At 42.3% G+C, this 21,244-nt stretch overlaps 1 protein-coding gene across 1 annotated transcript in view; it reads right to left on the bottom strand.

Moving 5' to 3' along the window:
• Nucleotides 1–21,244, bottom strand: part of LOC124145157 — a 45,314-nt gene that overhangs the window by 3,043 nt on the left and 21,027 nt on the right. The window contains exons 4-8 of the mRNA XM_048390427.1: nucleotides 16,176–16,245; nucleotides 15,578–15,751; nucleotides 11,823–11,990; nucleotides 8,240–8,440; nucleotides 2,058–2,180 (exon numbers count right to left, since the gene is read on the bottom strand). Of these exons, the coding sequence (XP_048246384.1) occupies nucleotides 2,058–2,180; nucleotides 8,240–8,440; nucleotides 11,823–11,990; nucleotides 15,578–15,751; nucleotides 16,176–16,245 (736 nt within the window). The remainder of the gene's footprint in view (nucleotides 1–2,057; nucleotides 2,181–8,239; nucleotides 8,441–11,822; nucleotides 11,991–15,577; nucleotides 15,752–16,175; nucleotides 16,246–21,244) is intronic.

Raw genomic sequence — 21,244 nt, 5'->3', positions numbered from 1 at the left:
AATAGACATGTGGTGAGAGAGTATCCGTAACCTACAAGACGACACGTCCCTCTTTCGAAGGCCGCCGTGCGTCGGAACGGCACAAGCCAATCAGAATTATATTATATTATACTCTTCAAAAATAGAAACACAAAACCGATATTGTTGGCCATAAACGCAAAATTTACGGACCAAGATGTGCAAAATGAAAAGGTTTAATGTGTTATAGTGTCAGTGACAAATTTCCCGGATCAAAAAAATCACAACCAGGACATGCAAACCATTAGTCGGGAAACACGTACGATTCGGAAAAACGCACCCAGTGCAGTAAAAAAAAGGGCCATGGAGCTGCACGTGCAGCAGTACTATGAACGGCATTAAAATGCAGGGTTTTTTATTGCCTGGCATCTGCGTCAATCAAACAGTGACAGCTCAACAACATGCCAAGATTAACAGAAGTGCAAAGAAACAGCGTCAAAGGCCGCTTGCTAGCAGGGGAATCCCGATCAGCTGAAGCCAGTGTTTTCAATGTAGCACCCAGCACCATCACAAGGCTATAGGACTGGTTTCAACAACATGGGTCAACACGTGATCGGCCAAGTTCGGGAAGCCCAAGAGCAACCACCCCCGCCTAAGATCGCTACATCCGACTGCGCCACATACTCGAAAGACGACCACAGCCACTTCAACCGCATCAGAATACCCGGACTGCACAGATTCTCCAGACCGTGCGAAACCATTTAAGAGCAGCAGGTCTACGAGCAAGACGTTCTGTTCGATGCGCCATATTGAGTCGACAACATCGCCAACAACGACTGCATTGGTGGTTAACTGCGATGGAGAGATGTCTGGTTCAGCGACGAATCGAGATTTCTCCCCCGTCGAGGGAATGGAAGAGCACAGGTCTACAGACGTCGGGGAGAGCGTTACGCCGTAAACTGCGTACATGAAGTGGACATGATTGGTGGGGGTAGCATTATGATGTGGGCGGCTATCTCTCATCATGGCAGGACATTTTTGGTACATATCCAGGGCAATCTTACGGCTCAACGATTAATCAACGAAATTCTCCTACCATACGTCCTGCTAATTGCAGCCAACGGCAAAGGTGTATTCCAAGAGGACATCACGGATCACAAGATCCTGTCTACACAACACCAACATTGATGTTCTCCCCTGGCCCTCCAGAACCCCAGATTTGAAACCGATAGAGCACCTGTGGGATGAATTGGATAGACGGCTACGCCGACGTCAACCACAACCCCAGACGTTGCAGCAGTTGGCTTTTGCGTTGCAGGCAGAGTGTGGGCTACCGAATCACATACCCAAGGATGTGATTCGCATACTCGTCTCTTCCATGGGCAGGAGATGTCAGGCCGCTATCAATTCCAACAGGGGAAATACGCGTTATTGATGGTAGCTGACCTTCACCTTGGACTTTTCCTATGTACTGATAACTGAGAGGACTACAATGACCAAATGTTCTCTCCACAACATTTTGGCTACCTCACACAAACTTGGCTTTGTGTTTCTTATTTTGAAGAGTATATATATATTTTTAATAAATATATTTTCCTTGTTGGCATGTTTGACAAATGGGATAAAACCTTTTTTAGCAGCGACATGTGCGTTAATATTTCGTGTCACTTCGCTATTGTCACGAAATCATATGCATAATACATGGATTTTAATGACCACAATGACGAAATAACGACAACGTCGTCATGTTTGCATATTTGAAGACACAAATTTCGCTGATTATGCCACATATTCTCCAATTTTTATGTGCTGGGTTTGGCGGAAATGTGCCACGCCAAGTATAAACACAAGAACAATAACATTTTGATTTGATCAGTTGTAATAGTGTTTAATGATAGGGCCTGCCATTGATTATGAACTTTGGCCTTTTATTTTATTCATATAACAAGTAATTCATTTTGCATTTTTAATGATTACATTAAGCAATAAATCTAAAACAGATCTAACAGTTTGGAAGATATGAAAGGTAATTTTAATCATATACTATGTTTACTTTTGAAAAAGGAGGGGTTGAATAAGATAATAAAGAAGATATTTACCTACGGTGTATTCTAATCTCATACCATTGAAACCCAAAGAGTAATCTGACCAATGACGAATTGTAACATTGCTTCCACGGAAGATCCTTTTGGATGTATAACACAAACTAAGACAGCCGTCATCTGAAGAAGAAATAAAGAAAACATCATGTTTATCGTGTGTGGATTATGGTGTACCGTTTTAAAATCAGATATTGTACTCAGATACTACACATGTAAATCTAATCACATTTCCAAAGGAGATCGGGGGATGGGGTAGCCTAGTCGTTAAAGCGTTCGCTCGTCACGCCGAAGGCCCGGGTTCGATTCCCCACATGGGTACAATGTGTGAAGCCCATTCTGGTGTCCCCCGCCGTGATATTGTTGGAATATTGCTAAAAGCGGTGTAAAACCAAACTCACTCACTCACTCCAAAGGAGATCACATCATATGAGAACCCTGAGCAAACTTTGACAATCCAATGTAAACGACGGATTGTGGATTATTGAGCCAATCACCCGCCGGCTTTCTAAATGATTCTGTTTTAAACACCTCGATTCGGAAATGTTCATCTTAGCAAATGAAAACCCACACAAAACCCAGATATACTCTTCATAATACACCCGTTGAGGTGTACATGCCAATACCCTCAAACGACGGAATTTATAAAATATATACAACAATATATTAGGGCGGTGCTACTTTGTTTTCATGTGGTTCCGATTTAGAAGCTTTGACAGTGAGTAAAAGGTGGCCCCGTGGTGGTGGCCAACTTCACGCGAAAATGTATGGCGTCGGAGTAAAAGATGTGAATATTATGAGATTGAAGTCCCTCCAAACTGCAATTTTCGGGATATCCTTTCACTTGACTTACTTTAAACCCCGTGGAAAGACTCCATCTTACTTCCTTCTCTTAATACTATCGCCGCTAATACCGTCTGTCTTACCTTCCTCTCTGGGGATACCCTCTGTCTTACCTTCCTCTCTGGGGATACCCTCTGTCTGACCTTCCTCTCTGGGGATACCCTCTGTCTTACCTTCCTCTCTGGGGATACCCTCTGTCTTACCTTCCTCTCTGGGGATACCCTCTGTCTTACCTTCCTCTCTTGGGATACCCTCTGTCTAACTTTCCTCTCTGGGGATACCCTCTGTCTTACCTTCCTCTCTGGGGATACCTTCTGTCTTACCTTCCTCTCTGTGGATACCCTCTCTCTTACCTTCCTCTCTGGGGATACCCTCTGTCTGACCTTCCTCTCTGGGGATACCCTCTGTCTTACCTTCCTCTCTGGGGATACCCTCTGTCTTACCTTCCTCTCTGGGGATACCCTCTGTCTGACCTTCCTCTCTGGGGATACCCTCTGTCTTACCTTCCTCTCTGGGGATACCCTCTGTCTTACCTTCCTCTCTGGGGATACCCTCTGTCTTACCTTCCTCTCTTGGGATACCCTCTGTCTAACTTTCCTCTCTGGGGATACCCTCTGTCTTACCTTCCTCTCTGGGGATACCTTCTGTCTTACCTTCCTCTCTGTGGATACCCTCTGTCTTACCTTCCTCTCTGGGGATACCCTCTGTCTTACCTTCCTCTCTGGGGAAACCTTCTGTCTTACCTTCCTCTATGGGGGTACCTTCTGTCTTACCTTCCTCTCTGGGGATACCCTCTGTCTCACCTTCCTCTCTGGGGATACCCCCTGTCTCACCTTCCTCTCTGGGGATACCTTCTGTCTTACCTTCCTCTCTGGGGATACCCTCTGTCTTACCTTCCTCTCTGGGGATACCCTCTGTCTCACCTTCCTCTCTTGGGATACCCTCTGTTTTACCTTCCTCCCTGGGGATACCCTCTGTTTTACCTTCCTCTCTGGAGATACCGTCTGCCTTGTCTTCCTCTCTGGGGATACCCTCTGTTTTACCTTCCTCCCTGGGGATACCGTCTGTCTTACCTTCCACTCTGGGGATACTCTCTGTCTTACCTTCCTCTCTGGGGATACCCTCTGTCTTACCTTCCTCTCAGGGGATACCCTCCGTCTCACCTTCCTCTCTGGGTATACCCTCTGTCATACCTTCCTCTCTGGGGATACCCTCTCTCTTACCTTCCTCTTTGTGGACACCCTCTGTTTAAAATTCCTTTCTGGGGATACCCTATATCATACCTTCCTCTCTTGGGATACCCTCTGTCTTACTCCCATCTCTGGGGATACCCTTCGTCTTACTCCCGTCTGAGGGGATAACCTCTGTGTTACTACCATCTCAGGGAATACCCTCTCCCTAACTCCCATCTCAGGGGATACCCTCCGTCTTACTCCCATCTCATGGGATACCCTCCGTCTTACTCCGATCTCAGGGGATACCATCTGTCTTATTCCCATCTCAATGAATAACCTCTGTTTCACTTCCATCTCAGGGAATACCCTCTGTCTTACTACATACGTAGGGGATAGTTTGTCTTACTCCCATCTCAGGGGATACCCTCTGTCTTACTACCATCTCTGGGGATACCCTCCGTCTTACTCCAATCTCTGGGGATATCCTTTGTCTTACTCCCATCTCAGGGGATAGATAACCTCTGTTTTACTTCTATCTCAGCGAATACCCTCTGTCTTACTCCCATCTCAGAAGATACCCTCTGTCCTACACCCATCTCAGGGATACCCTCTGTCTTACTCACATCTCAGGGGATACCCTCTGTCTCACTTCCATCTGAGGGAATACCCTCTGTTTTGCTTCCATCTCAGGGAAAACCCTCTGTCTTATTCCCATGAGAGGGGATAACCTCTGTCTTACTCCCTTCTTTTGGGATAACCTCTGTCTTACTCCAATCTAAAGGGATACCCTCTGTCTTATTCCCATCTCAGAAGATACCCTCTGTCTTATTCCCATCTCAGAAGATACCCTCTGTCTTACTTTAATATCAGGGGATACCCTCTGTCTTTCTCCCATCTCAGGGAATACCCTCTGTCTACACCCATCTCAGGGAATACCCTCTGTCTTACTCTCATCTCTGAGGATAACCTCTCCCTAACTCCCATTTCAGGGGATACCCTCTGCCTAACTCCCATCTCATTGGATACCCTCTGTCTTACTTCTATCTCAGGGAATACCGTGTGTCTTACTACCATCTCAGGGGATACTCTCTGTCTTACTCCCATCTCAGGGGGTACCCTCCGCCTTACTTCCATCTCAAAAGGATATCCTCTATCTTACTTACATCTAAGGGGATACGCTCTGTCTTACTCCAATCTTTTGGGATACCCTCTGTCTTACTCCCATCTCAGGGGACAGATACCCACTGTTTTACTTCCATCTTAGGGATACCCTCTGTCCTACTTCATACGTAGGGTATACCTTTGTCTTACTCCCATCTCAGGGGATACCCTCTGTCTTACTACCAACTCTGGGGATACCCCTTAGTCTTACTCCCATCTTAGTGGTCACCCTCTTTCTTACTACCATCTCGGGGGATACCCTCCGCGTTACTTCCATTTAAAGGGATACCCACTGTCTGATTCCCATCTCTAGGGGTACCCTGTGTCTTACTCCCATCTCAGGGGATACCCTCTGTCTTACTCCCATCTCAATGGATACCCTCTGTCTCACTTCCATATCAGGAAATACCCTCTCTCTAACTACCATCTCAGGGGATACTCTCTGTCTTACTCCCATCTCAGGGGTTACCCTTCCCCTTACTTACATCTCAAAAGGATATCCTCTATTTTACTTACATCTAAGGGGATACGCTCTGTCTTACTCCAATCTTTTGGGATACCCTCTGTCTTACTCCCATCTCAGGGGACAGATACCCACTGTTTTACTTCCATCTCAAGGAATACCGTCTGTCCTACTTCATACGTAGGGTATACCTTTGTCTTACTCCCATCTCAGGGGATATCCTCTGTCTTACTACCATCTCTGGGGATACCCTCAGTCTTACTCCCATCTCAGGGGTCACCCTCTTTCTTACTACCATCTCAGGCGATACCTTCTCTCTTACTCTTATCTCAGGGTATACCCTCTGTCTGACTCCCATCTCAAGGGGTACCTGTGTCTTACTACCATATCAGGGGATACCCTCTGTCTTACTCCCATCTCATTGGATACCCTCTGTCTCACTTCCATCTCAGGGAAAACCCTGTGTCTTACTACCATCTCAGGGTATACCCTCTGTCTTACTCCCATCTCATTGGGTACCCTCCGTCTTACTCCCATCTCAAGGGATACCCTCTGTCTTACTTCCATCTCATTGGATACCCTCTGTCTCACTTCCATCTCAGGGAAAACCCTGAGTCTTACTACCACCTCATGGGGATACCCTCTGTCTTACTCCTATCTCAGAGGATACCCTCTCTCTTACTACAATGTCAGGAGATACACTCCGTCTTACTCCCATCTCAGGAGATACCCTCTCTCTAACTACCATCTCAGGGGATACTCTCTGTCTTACTCCCATCTCAGGGGGTACCCTCCGCCTTACTTCCATCTCAAAAGGATATCCTCTATCTTACTTACATCTAAGGGGATACGCTCTGTCTTACTCAAATCTTTTGGGATACCCTCTGTCTAACTCCCATCTCAGGGGACAGATACCCACTGTTTTACTTCCATCTCAGCGATACCCTCTGTCTTACTTCATACGTAGGGCATACCTTTGTCTTACTCCCATCTCAGGGGATACCCTCTGTCATACTACCATTTCTGGGGATACCCCTTAGTCTTACTCCCATCTTAGTGGTCACCCTCTTTCTTACTACCATCTCAGGGGATACCCTCCGCCTTTCTTCCATTTAAGGGGATACCCTCTGTCTGACTCCCATCTCATTGGATACCCTCTGTCTCACTTCCATCTCAGGGGATACCCTCTGTCTTACTCCTATCTCAGAGAATACCCTCTCTCTTACTACAATGTCAGGAGATACCCTCCGTCTTACTCACATCTCAGGGGATACCCTCTGTCTTACTCCCATCTCATTGGATACCCTCTGTCTCACTTCCATCTCAGGAAATACCCTCTCTCTTTCTACCATCTCAGGGGATACTCTCTGTCTTACTCCCATCTCAGGGGGTACCCTCCGCCTTACTTCCATCTCAAAAGGATATCCTCTATCTTACTTACATCTAAGGGGATACGCTCTGTCTTACTCCAATCTTTTGGGATACCCTCTGTCTTACTCCCATCTCAGGGGACAGATACCCACTGTTTTACTTCCATCTCAGGGATACCCTCTGTCTTACTTCATACGTAGGGTATACCTTTGTCTCACTTCCATCTCAGGGGATAACCTCTGTCTTACTCCCATCTCAGGGGATACCCTCCGTCTTACTCCCATCTCAGGGGATACCCTCTGTCTTACTCCCATCCAAGGGGATACCCTCTCTCTTACTCCCATCCAAGGGGATACCCTCTCTCTTACTCCCATCTCAAAGGGATACCCTCTGTCTTACTCCAATCTCAGGGGATAACCTTTGTCTCACTTCCATCTCAGGGGATAACCTCTGTCTTACTCCCATCTCAGGGGATACCCTCCGTCTTACTCCCATCTCAGGAGATACCCTCTGTCTTACTCCTATCTCAGGGGATACCATGTGTCTCATTGAAATCTGTAGGGATACCTCTGTTTTACTTCTATCTCAGGGGATACCCTCCGTATTACTTTCATCTCTGAGGATACGCTCTGTCTTATTTCCATCTCTGTGGATATCATCTGCCTTTACTTCCATCTCAAGGGATACCTGCTGTCTTATTTTCTTCTCTGGGGATACCCTCTGTCTTACCTTCATCTCTATGGAGGCCCTCCGTCTTACCTGCATCTCAGGGGATACCCTCCATCTTACCCCCATCTAAGGGGGTACCCTCTGTCTTCCCTTCATATTAGGGGATACCCTCCGTCTTACTCCCTTTTCAGGGGATACCCTCTGTGTTATTTCCATACCAGGGGATACCCTCCGTCGCCTTCATCTCATTGGATAACCTCTGTCTTATCTTAATCTGTAGGGATACCCTCTGTTTTACTTCTATCTCAGGGGATACCCTCCGTCTTACTTCCATCTCTGGGAATACCCTCTGTATTACTTTCATCTCTGGTAATCCCTAGGTATAAAGAATAAACGCTATGTATTTAGCTCACCAAGGCTCGCTAAATAGAATGCATATTCCTAATGAAGTATAGTTTCCATCCCCCAAAACACTCGCGTGATAATCTCTATATACTTACCGTCACATATTCGTACATCGTCACAACAACACTCCATATCGAAAGACGTAACCTCAACCTTTACTTCCCTCGCACCAGTGATGTTACTTTCGATCACGACTTCGCAATCGACATTGTCAAAATATGGACCGTTCCTGAAGTTGGGCGTCACAACTTCCTGGACAGTGGTGTCAGCAAAAACCAGACTCGGTAGAGTACAGACTGCAACAGACATATGGCACACATAGTAATGTAGTCATGAAAGTGATACACTTTCATTTGCATCGGGTTTTATTACCCTGGCAATCAATATGATTCAAGACATCAACGCCAGAGAATAATCAGTGCACTCAGCCTACAGCACTCAGGTAAGATAGATACTTTCGTCTGTCCCTTATCAGTAATGCTCATTTGTATCAAGCACTGGCCATTACAATAGCCAATTCAAGGTGAAACTACACTATACTTCTCGAGAACAATTGGGCATTTTGTTTTTGATTGTAGCTTTGTCGACCAGTCGTGCAATTTATCGGGTAGTTCATACATAAAGCTTACCCAAATGTCTCAAGGTGTGGTAACAATCAACAGTCCATAAGAACAGGGCACCTGGCATATGCAAACGAGCCACAACACAAGAGGGGGTTCACAAGCAAGTTCCCATGGTCAGTAGCGAGTGTGTCCACTTCATGCATTGATGCAGACATGGCACCTTCGCCTCATTGATTCTGATTGTCGAGTCCTTTTCTAATGATATCGGCATGTCCTTTGGACTCGACAAATGCAACATTCTCCATTTGGAACGTGGCAAAGTAGAAATGTTAAGATCAGTCAGTATACCTGGGGGAAGGGGTGTTGGGTGTGGGGTGAGGGGGGGGGGGGGGGGGGGGGGGGGGATTTATTGACCATCTCGTGAAAGGTCACGTATACGTACTTAGGGAAGCAGAATAGGGACAAACTCCAGAATGCCTGTATCAAGAAAAAACTTGGGGCAGAGTACAAATGTAGACTCAAGAAAATCTGGAGCCAGAAGAAAAGCCACAAATACTTTTGCTGTACCCCATATCCTGTTGGTGTTGTTGATTGGACGAAACAAGAATATTGACAGTATTGACACTCTCACACGAAGGATCATGTCAGACAATAGATCAAACTACCCCTCACTCTTCCCTCAATCGCTTATATTTACCAATTGTAATGGCAGGGCGTGGTTTGATTAACGTTGAGGCTCTTCAGGATAGAATGGTTTTGTGCACTTTTGCACACATCTATTTGCCTCATGATCCTCTTGTGAAGCATGTCAAGACTAATTATGAAAACAAGGCATTCCACAGTTTTCGTAAACGAGCCAAAGATGTGGGACATAATCTCAATGTCAATGTTGATTTTGTTAATGCTTCTGTACTGCTTGACGGTACAGAAATGGGTGTAAACCAAGTGAAGTGCCATATAAATCGGCCCAGACTCCGTTTTTTCAAGGAGAGGCTATCAGAACGAGCACTGCATCGAGTTTATGTGCTGTGTGTTGAGAAAATCAGCAACCCTGAAGAGTACTTCGCATGAATGAAGTCGTCTGGCCTGAAAAATGAAACAAAAGCCTTTCCGTTTGCTGCTCAAGATCGGTCACTTCCACTCGAAACCGTCAATATAGGATTTTGCATCAAAATGTTGGTGTGAAATGTAGATTTTGTAATGAAATTAATGAGACTGTCAAACACATTGTCAGTGGATGCCAAGCTTTGGCACAAAAACAGTATCTTAAGCGACATGATGCAGTGGCTCGATCATTGTATTACCGTCTTCGCCATGCTTGTGGTTTTGACACAGAGGTCAATCAGCGGTTCGGCCAAGAAAATATAGAGGGCGTCATGGAAAATGATAAATACAAAATTCTTAGGAATAGGCCCGTATCCAGTCCAACAAACCTGATCTCGTCCTTTTTGATAAATCCAATGTAATCATTTATATCATTGAATTTTCTGTCCCTTTTGACGCTAATGTATTGACAAGATTGAGGAAAAACATGGCAAATATGCGGACTTTCGAAATGTCACGCTCGCATCCCAAGTACCAAGCTGTCCGACTCCCCATTGTTCTCGGTGCTTTAGGTTTGGTACCTCCCAATCTGTTATCTGACATTGGGTGAGTACATGGATTTTCTGCCAGGAATACAGGCCTTCTGCCAATCTGGGTAATGCAGAATGCTGCAGTGTTTGGGAGTCTTCACATTCTCCGAAACGTTCTCGGTGAGTTCGAGTAGGTAGCGCTTCCTTGGAGCGGTCCCATTCACTGTCTGGGCAGCGTGTAGAGGAGACAAGGGCCCTGGGCTGATTAAGAACAAAACCAGCCTGACTGTTCTTGTAGGGTAGACAGATTTGGGACAGGCTTTATTCCAATTCCGCTTCCTCTTTTTAGGTTTGAGCATTCTACCAATGACAACATCACGCACTGACTTAACCCACGCTGAAAAAACATTAAAAATGTTCTATTTTGTAGCCTATGTTTTGGCTGGAAAGAAAATGGTTTTGAGTGTTTCTTTTACATGAGTTTGACTGAAATCATCCATGGAGAAGTATGACAGGAGAGTATGACTTATTGGTGATTATTCTCTTGTCATCACATACAACAAGATAAAAAGATACTTCACTAATTCTTCTGATAACTTTAAAAAAAACTGTAAGAAAACCCCTATCGTATCCATATATTGGGTATGATGTCTTTCATGCAAAATAATGACCACATCCCCTCCCCTAAGATCATTGAGCTACTCTAGCTTGTTACTCTGGATTAAAAACACCACACCTTTAACCTGTTTCAAGTTCCCATTTTAAGTTAACATGTTGTGAAAACAATTTTCTGACGGACCTCGTTTTGGGGTTATATATCCTTGTTAACGTGAGAGAATGGGTGAGTGAAGAGAAAAAGCCGGAATTGATGCAGGTTGACAAATTGGGGACGCACAAGAGCCCTAGTTGGGTGCTGATAGTAGAGTGATTACTCAATAATTAACTGTGTGTTTTTTCGGTTCATTGGGGCACAGTGGATTCTTGCAAAAGTGTGCACATCGGTAATCTTAGTCATACCTCAAAACGGACCGAAAAGAATCAATCCTAATGAAAAGGTTCGATATTACATTATGTGTTATGCATACCCAATTAATTAAACCCAACAGTTATATTAATCAAAGCAGACACAAAAATATTACGAGATTGATTAAAATGTCCTGCGTAGGAATACATATTGTGGCGTGACGTGATGATGAATGCATGAATTTCGATCACAAGCCCTGCGCATGATAATACAGGTGAGCAGAAAGGTAATTCCATCAACAGCAAAATTGGGATTCCCATATATTCCGTAGTGGTGAAAGTAGTCCGCCTCGATGGGCATGGCTTTTTTTTTTACATTCATTTGGAAATTAATACAATTATAACATGTGACCATTTCAGCTAATCAGAATGCAGGAATTACAATGAACACAACAAAGGTTTAAACATAATCAGGTGAATCTCCTTTTGTCTGTGATCAGCGGATCCTGTCAAATGCACAACCTTATACAAATGGGCCCCCAGTTTCCCAAATACTAAACATTATGGCTACGACTTACTGTTCTCTTCGAAGTCTACCTCTTGATACGTCATGACAAATGTCGAAATTGTGGAGTGGAAATAAACTCTGATGTAGACAGATCCATGGTAAACGTAGATGGGTGCGCTTCTGCCGTCTTCCGCATTTTTGATGACGTCTGCAAAGCTCGGGCTGTTGGCTGACGAATCTATACAAGAATGAACAATACTTAAAATCGAGCACAAACTATCTCAATGGCACGGCTGTTTTGTAGGGATAATTTGCATAATTTTATATTGATTAATGTTGTCTGACATCATCATTCACTCGCAGCTTTGTATATTCACCTAAATCACAGTGGTGACAGAGAAAATGACAAGAATACGAATACAAAATTACACAGCAATGAAACATGAGTGAAGCGTACTCAATCCGATGTGGAGCTGTTTAAGCAGCATTTTATAACAACAGAGCCTCCCGGTTAGTTTTAGTCGACAACCATGTATATATTACTGGGGATATAGTAATCGGTCCCTGGAACCTCATTGGCCAACAATAATGCCCCTTAATTAGTTGAAATGAAATGATTTCTAATGAGAGGGTGAGATATATTTTAAATCACATCGTCAACATTCATCCATATGGTGACTATCAAGGGTGAAACACAATAAATACATTGAGGCTTATATTTAAACCTGCCAAAAAAGGACAGTAGTGAATGAGTAAGTGAGTGAGTACGCGGCTTTTAGCAATATTCCAGCAATATCACGGCGGGGGAAACGAGAAATAGGCTTCACACATTGTACCAATGTCGGGAATCAAACCCGGGTCTTCGGCGTGACGAGCGAACGTTTTAACCAATAGGCTACCCCCCGACCGCCCCACAAAGGACAGTAAAATAACTGGACGTATCACAGAAAAAGATTTACAACTAGTATGGAATCATAAAATGGACATCACTGTATATAACCTTAAAAATAGATCGATAACAGTTCAAGGTAGATCACCTTACTTGGGTTATGGAGATTCTTATTATACACATGCACACAAGTTAAGCGCCACCCACCATATTTGTGAGCTTTTACTTTTGACACTTAATGATGACTATTATAGCGAGATGTACGATTGTTATAAGCCGTATATGTAAACCTCATGTAATGCAAAAGTTGTCCCAAAGCAAGTCTATCTTGTGTTCCAAACGAATATGAGCAGAAAGGAATTTTACCGAAGACCAGAAATTGAAGGATTAGAAAACATTGAAGAACTTTTTTTGTCATGTAACTGTCATGATATCAGCAGACCATATCAGGTGTCACATAGACACCCTAGGGGGTGCATAGTCTATTGCACGACAGAAACGTCAGTAACGTGTGTGTGATCCATCGACATTGACCACAGCTTCAACCCTACGACTCATACTCATTGCAAGTAGCTGAATGCTTCTCTGAGGCAAACGGATCCATTCTTCATGAAGTCCGGCTTCAAGTCCAGCGAGATTTTGAACTGGGGGATCATGATGTCTGATTTTCCGGCCAAGAATGTCCCAGAGATGCTCAATCGGATAAAGATCCGGACTACAGGCCGGCAAAGGAAGAGTGGCAATAGCTTCTTGACGCAAATAAGCCAAAACTGCCGGAGATCTGTTTGGTCTAGCAATGTCGTCCATGTAAACAGGTCTTGTCTGAAGAAAATTGTTGTCAAAATGAGGGACTACCGCTGGACGAATAACGGCATCTTGGTATTGTTGGCCATTCAGGCTTCCACGAATTGTCACCAGCGGAAGTTTGCAGCCAAAGGAAACACAACCCCATATCATGACAGACCCCCCGCCACATGCTAAGGTCTTCTGGATGTTCCTTGGTGCAAAACGAGTGTTAACGGGCACATTACCATATCAGACGATTCCGCATGTGCCTCTCAGTCAGTTGAGGACGTTTTACTGGTCTTCTGGCGTTATAACGCCTTACGGTCATCGTCGAGAGTCTCTGATGGGTAATCCACTGCAGTCTTAAATCTGTTGAAGTGTCAAACGGATTTCGTCTGACTATCCTGAAAAGACGTCTATCCTCTCTGTTAGAGGACTTTCGTGGCCTACCAGACCTAAGCCTGTCATTGACGTTATTGGTTTGACCATGTTTGACAATCAAACGAGTGATAACACTGTGATGACGACCCATTCGTCTTGCAATGGCCCTGCATGACATGCAAGCATTATTCATGCCTATCACTTGCCATCTTTCAGCGTTTGTTAACTTTCTCCTCACTGTGGCTGATTTTCAACCTCTATTGGAAGGGGAATCTCACACAGGAGCAAAATGCAACCACGTGTCTGAAACTTGAATTTCACTTTTTATAGGGCAGGGGAACTGCAGCAACACGTAAAGCACGCTGGACAAATATGGTTTCATGAAACTATTGAAGCCTAATTCAGTCATACATCATCATATTTCGTATTTCTGATTCCCACACGTGAAATCAAGAGATTATGAATATGGTGGCGCTTAACTTTTGTGCATGTGTATATATGATGTCTTGAAATAGTTATCCCTTGTGATGGATAAATCTATAGTCAAACAGAACATGTGTGGAAGACAAAATTGAGAATCTGAAAAACTGATTAACTGTTAATGTTTAGTTTGGTTGTTAATATATTTTAGTGCTGTTGAAATAGAATCGTTTCTGCTGTAAAATTGAACAGTTATCTGGTAATCTAGATGAGATAGTCCTGGATCCAACGATGGTGGCACTGGCAAATCATCAGAAGTTGAAACTAGATCTGTGTCAACGTGCCTTCAATTACTTTTGTAACGAGAACCAGAGATTTGTTAGGAAGCCATGATGAAAGAAAACAGATTTGACAACCCTACACCCCACCCAGCATGGAATGTTAACATACACTATAGGGCTACAGGCGTGCTATACGCAAGCTATATCAACATAGGTAGCTTATAATGTCAAACAGAATAAAAGTCAGATTGGTTCTGCCTTTTAACAGTCATTTGAAGACAATTGGAACCTGGAGGTCATTAATGCCAGATTGGCCAATGCGCTACTGCCTTCTGGCATAGGACTCTAGGCAAGGTTGACATGTACCACATTTACTGTGTGATATACTTATATAATCAAAATTGAAATTGACCATGCACAGGACACGGTATGACCAGCCGATTGATAGAACAGGGCCCATTCTACCACTCGTCTAGATGAAGTAAGGATCAAAGTGAAGTGTTGGGCAAAAGGAACACCTGTTCCTGGCTCCAGTGCCTTCAACCACCAGACTCCCTTCCTCCACCGACACAGGGGCGCAACCCATGGCAAACAAGTTGCCCAAATCGGTCGCCTCTTACGACCAGCAATGGGGTGCTGAGGACACATTCTATTCGACCCCGGGTTCCCACGGGGGAAATGAATTATAACGTCGCATTCAAGATTATTCCATTCATATAGCAACGTTTCTGCATGTGTGTGTGGCTGCTTGTACTAGCCTGGAATTATACTGGTTTTATTATGCTCGCCCACTGAGATGCCCCAGTTTAACATGGTAGCCTCACTCGGTCACAATCCACTGACTCTGAGCCGACCCGTCCTTGTGTTATTCCCTGTATGGCGGGATCCAGGAAGGGAAACAGAGTTGCCATCTTTAAAAATCGTTTGGTATGACACGGCCAGGTGATTGAACAATTGAACAACTCTCAAGGCGAGCACCCCGCCCACTACACCCCTTCTCTGCCCACTGCACTATAGAAGCAGGCTGAAGTTAAGCAATTTTCACGATACGTTTGTGTTTTAACTCACCATTCGCAAATAGCTCAATATCTAGTTCCGTGACACTTAGTCTGGTGAAATTAAGTTTCAAAGAGGAACCAGCTGGCACGGTGATTTGTACTGTACATTGTGAAGAAAACCCATCTGTGTTCTGGAGTGTCTGGGGCGTTGAGTTGGCAACTAGCACTGATTCACTACCACAAACTGAGAAAAAAAACATCGTCTGATTATTATCCTAAAAGTTAAATATACAACTTTATTTTCAGTTGAAGGTATAAAGTCACATGCGGTCTTCTAGGTTGTAGGACTTTGGCATTTTATTTTGATTTTAAGGCGCTCCTTAATACACCATCTAATACAGTCAAGCCTAAAAGACAGGAATGTGACAGAGCATCCAGGTTTATTTTTTCTTAATTATCCTCGAGTCTGATATTCACACGTAAGTCTTCAGAATTATTAATAATAACATAAAATATGTATGTGTACACCTTTTAACATTCCAGTTTCTCATAAATACCATTTAAGAAATAGATAATTTTAAAATGGTTTAGTTCTCATCCCAGTGACCTGATCGAAAAAGACCTAGAAAAACAACACACCAAAGTAGAAATAATAGCAGGCTACTTACTGTCGACCTGTGCTCCTGCATCCAACACTAGCACCCAGACTGAAACACACAGCTTTAGGAGGATCAGCATCTACGGGAACATAAACATTATAATGATAATGATGATGATAGTTGTTTATGATGATGATGATCACCATATGTTAACGTCTTTTGGTATGATGAGGTCGGAGACCATGGAGTGAATAACAAGGAGGCCTTTCATGATTGAATTTTATCGTGCACTATTGCACATATTTATTTCTCTGAAGATCCTCTTGTGAAGCATATCAAGACTGAAAACAAGTCATTCAATATATTTTCCCAAACGACCCATTGATGTAGTACTGAATATCAATGTTAATGTTTATTTTGTTGATGAGTGCTGGACGTTACAGAAATAAGTGTCAACCAAGCTAAGTGCCATATCAAATCGACCCAGAACCAGTCACTTCCCACTAGAAAACGTCAATGTGTGATTTTGTATCATAGTGGATGTCCAACTTGACACAAACACGGTATCTTAGGCATGGCTCGATCCTCTTGTTACCGTCAGCACCTTTTTGGTTTTGACTCCGAGACCATCAATGGTACGACGCAGAATATGTAGAGGGCGTCATAGAAAATGATAATTACATATACAATTCTTTGGAATACGCCCACATACAGAGTCAAACGTATCCAAGCGAACAAACCTGATAGGTCCTTTTTGATAAATCCAAAGAAATCATTGTATGACTGATTTATCTGTTTCTTTTGAAACTAATGAGAATCGGGAGAAACAAGGCAAATACAGCATGAGGACCGTACTTACGTATATACGAAATGTCAAGCTAGCTTCCCAAGTTGTTATACTCGCCATTCATGACAAGAAAAATCCCGTTTCCTGGCGCTTAAAATAGTGTTTGTATTAATTAAAATGCACACATTTCCAAATATTCCAAATCATTTTTACATGTATGCCTAGTTTGGTGTCATTTACGTCAGTGTACATACCGTCCACTATCCTTGGAGGATAATGGTGACGTAGACGACAAAAACGACAACGTCAACAACAATGTGCTGGATTGACTTTAAGAAAGCATATGATTCTGTCTGTTTGTGAATGTTTCGACATTTTTTAGAAATTTACGTCAGTGTCTTCATCGCCCACTATCCTGGAAGGTGTATCTTGTCACATATGTTAGCAGGTATAGACACAAAACCAAATAAAGACATGTACATGTGTATGCATACAATTTGGAATAATACGGACAGTTTACAATCCTAGACACGTTCCACAGTAAGCCATGTTAGATCATGTTTTCACTGCTGTTTTATGTATGAGAACACAAGAAAGTACGTATTTGTCAGTCATTCAAATCTCGGGTTCAGTAAAGTTTTCGTATCTATTTTTAGTATAAATCGTTAGGTGAGTGAGGGAGTGTGAGTTGTCAATTTCAGGTGCTTAAAATACACTTTAATAAATCCTTGGAGTCTGAAACTTTGAGAAATGTTGTAATGTTATTAATACGAAAATCAGAAGAAAAGCAGTAAAGCATATATTTTGTGACCGGAAGTAGCATGTTCGAGGTAAAGCTTAACCTTTGTTTACCATCAAAAGCCTGACAGTGATGACATTTCTTCAAAACATCACAAAGTCCCTATCAGGCACAACATGAGAGATATTTACCACGAATGTGTGTGCCGAACTCTCGAACCTATTCTCCGATCACGACCACCTCACCATAAAAATACATATAGATTTGGACCTGTGAAGATCAGGGTTAGAACAGATCTTCAGCAACCAACGCTTACATTAAAAGGTGACTATGGTTCTCGTCAGAGGTGACTAATGGGATCAGGTTGGTTGTCAGGCTTGCTGACTTGGTTGATTGGATGCATGTCATCTTATCTCAATTGTGTGGATTGATGCTCATGATCCAGACTTGATTTTTTTGCATGACCTCCGTCATATAGCTGGCATATTGCTGAGTGAGGCATTAAACAACAAAACAGACAAACAAAGCATATAAATTTAACCGCTTTTTTCAAATTCGAGATAAAAATACATAGCGCCATCTTGAACTCGGATTCGGTCCCAATCTGACTTTACAATAGAACTGTGTACCATGATATCAAAGTTTGAATTTGCCACCGTGACAGATTTAAGAAATCTTAATTAGAATTTTACTTAACTGTAAACAATTCTCCTCGATACAGGATGAGGAATCCGTAATGAAGACAAAGAAAGTGATCATTTGTAACATTGTCAAACTTAGTTTCATCCACAGAAACCACGGAGTTTTTTCGCAAAACTAAAATTCAACTCAATCAGCTGTTGCCAATCCTTCACTTGTTGTTGTCACATTGTTTATTGATTATTACCTGCGAAATACATTTCATTTAGTCATCGAGATACATTTCAATTAGCCACACTTCACACCTGTTGTATTCTGAATTGATCGTCTATGCAATCGTATTTCTATGGATCTATAATACACAGTCTGTTACTCAGTTTTATTTCGCTTATTGACTTTCTACATGAACAGGGACATTTATTTTACATGCAAACAACGTGTTATTCAGGAAAATATAATTACATGATAGGGGTTTGTTAGTTGAATTTATGCTTCCAAACAAACCACACGCAAGCTATTTAATCACAAAGATCGTTCTGTTCTATATAAAGTGAAGTCCTTTTCACTCTACATTCTCAACATAGTTTCTATCAGAAGTGTTTGGCTTGTGTTGGGTCCGACTTGGACCTGGCTGTCAAAATCAACTTTAAACACACAGATGTATCATCAAATGTGTTTACATCTGAAGCTTAGTATTGTATCTACCTATATACAGCTTTATAATGTCACAGTACTGTTAGCAAAGCACGATGTCATAATCAGGCATGATGAAAAAGAGGCCCACCGTAGTCAAGGTATCGTTGAAAGATTTAACCAGACATTAGCGGAACTTTTGTTGGGCTATCAGTATGGGATTGAAATGAAATCGAATCAGTATATCAGTGCCGTATAAAACCTTCTAGATAGAGTTAGCGTAGATATTTATACCAGCCCGGTGAACTCGAAGGAGGCCAACGTCGCACAACTGATCCGATTTGGTCCCTGAAGTCATATAACATTAGTCGGTTGGTTATGAAAGAAGGAGAGCCTATTCTTTATTATCTTAAAGGTGACCGGGCAGGGCATTTGTATGAGAAGAGTTGCTCATAGTTCCCAACGATACAGTATTACCACCATAACCATAGATAGTTACACCATCCTTATCAATCCATCTCTTTGTATCTAAGGGGGATAATGATGTCTTGTTCATTCTTAATCCATATATCCTATGATTGACACTTCTTAAAGAGTTCATCTCGTGTTTGAATGTTTGACCATTGAATAATGCTTCTTTATACTGTTCGTGTTTGATATGCTTTTTTACCACATACTTCTTAACGCCCTTAGCTTTACTTATCTCCCAATTATCGGACTTCTTTATAGAATACATTTTAGGTCTTAATCCGACATACTCCGCTATAGGGGTCCCAGCACATTCATCCTTCATCTTACCTAAGACCTTTTTATTTACTATGCTGTGCAGTGGACAATCTTTTGGGTTATCGCTTGTGTCATACATATCTATTTTTTCTGCCACATCCTCGGTTTGTATTTCCATCAACAAAGAATTTGTGTCGGTATAACACCTCACATCTATTGCCGTATTGCTTCTTAAGTTCGTTGTAATAAAAGTCATACATTAAGTGTTTTGACAAGTCAAGAATACTCATACCAACATGTTGAACTTTATATTACTCTTCTGCATATGCAGCGCCGCTATTTCGTTATCAAATATCTTGCTTCCGTTAAAAGCCGGACTGATTATAAGTTTCCTGAGTTTTTCTTCCTTATTAGATCTGACCAATTTAACATCAACACGCTTCCTTAGATTCTCCATAGTTTTACCAAATACTTAGCTATATAGGTTCTTTTCAAAATCGCTGGTAGCCATCTTTCTTAATTCTGTGTTCAGCCTTATATAGGGCTCCATCTAAGGGCTTTGATCGAACTTAAGAACTCTGTGTATTTTCTTTAGGTTCATACCTATCGATAGATATAACTGGAGATTTCTGTAGTTAACTATATATTTTGTCTTATCCATCAAATTTAGTACGAGTTTTTCTACGTTAGCTAACTTAGTATTACCCATCAAGGAGTGTTGATATTCCGACATCCAATCTTTATTAACCATTAATCTTTCGGGAGCTAGCGGATAACTGTTATGGTCTTTGTGTAAATCTGTTGGATATTCCAAGTCAACTTCTATTATGTACCCTTTATTCACATTGTTATTATGGATATTATGGATACTATTCACATCAATATCATTCACTTCGATCCACTCAAACCACTCGTGGGTAAAGGTTGACTCATAGCCCATCCATACAAATTGTTGGCGTTGAGATATAATATGTACGTATCGGGTTTACTCGGATCATATCCTTCCACTAATTCATTATTAGCCTTAGAATACCTTTTCGCTGCCATCGATATACCACCTCTTAATCCTTTCTCAATAAACAAGTGCATATTGTAATCGGTGAGTAATTTTAGTTCTACACCGGTCTTCTTCAACAATGCATTCCACAATAGTCCGGGACTGGAATAGTACCATGCCGGGTCCAAGCCGTATTGTTTTAAACATGTCTTTCTAGATATCTTGAATATATCGGCGAGTAACATTACATCGGTTTTTAAGTACAGATCGTGATAATCACCTAAATTCATACAACCCACACCGTCAGAGCTGTTCATAATCGGCATCGGTTATTTTAGATTATGTTAAGTTATTATAGAATGATTCAAGGGGTGGTTATTTAGTTTCCTCGAATCTAGACCAATCATCCATATATTCGTAAGGATATACACCTTTTCGCAACAACAAATGACGGGTTAACCGATCAGTATATTGATTTGCTATTGCAAAATGATCAGGATTGTTCGCAATAGCTAAATTGTTCAGGGAACATAACAGAAACTGTACGGAGTCTATGAATCTAAGCTCATTAGTTTGCTTTATTCTAGATTTCCCATCCTTATCCGTATCATGTATAG

The sequence above is a fragment of the Haliotis rufescens genome, unplaced genomic scaffold (genome assembly GCF_023055435.1).
Source record: "Haliotis rufescens isolate VD_foot unplaced genomic scaffold, xgHalRufe1.0.p SCAF_9, whole genome shotgun sequence".
NCBI lineage: Eukaryota > Metazoa > Mollusca > Gastropoda > Lepetellida > Haliotidae > Haliotis > Haliotis rufescens.
Note: the sequence above shows the minus strand (reverse complement) of the source record. Positions and strands in the feature narration are given on the sequence as shown.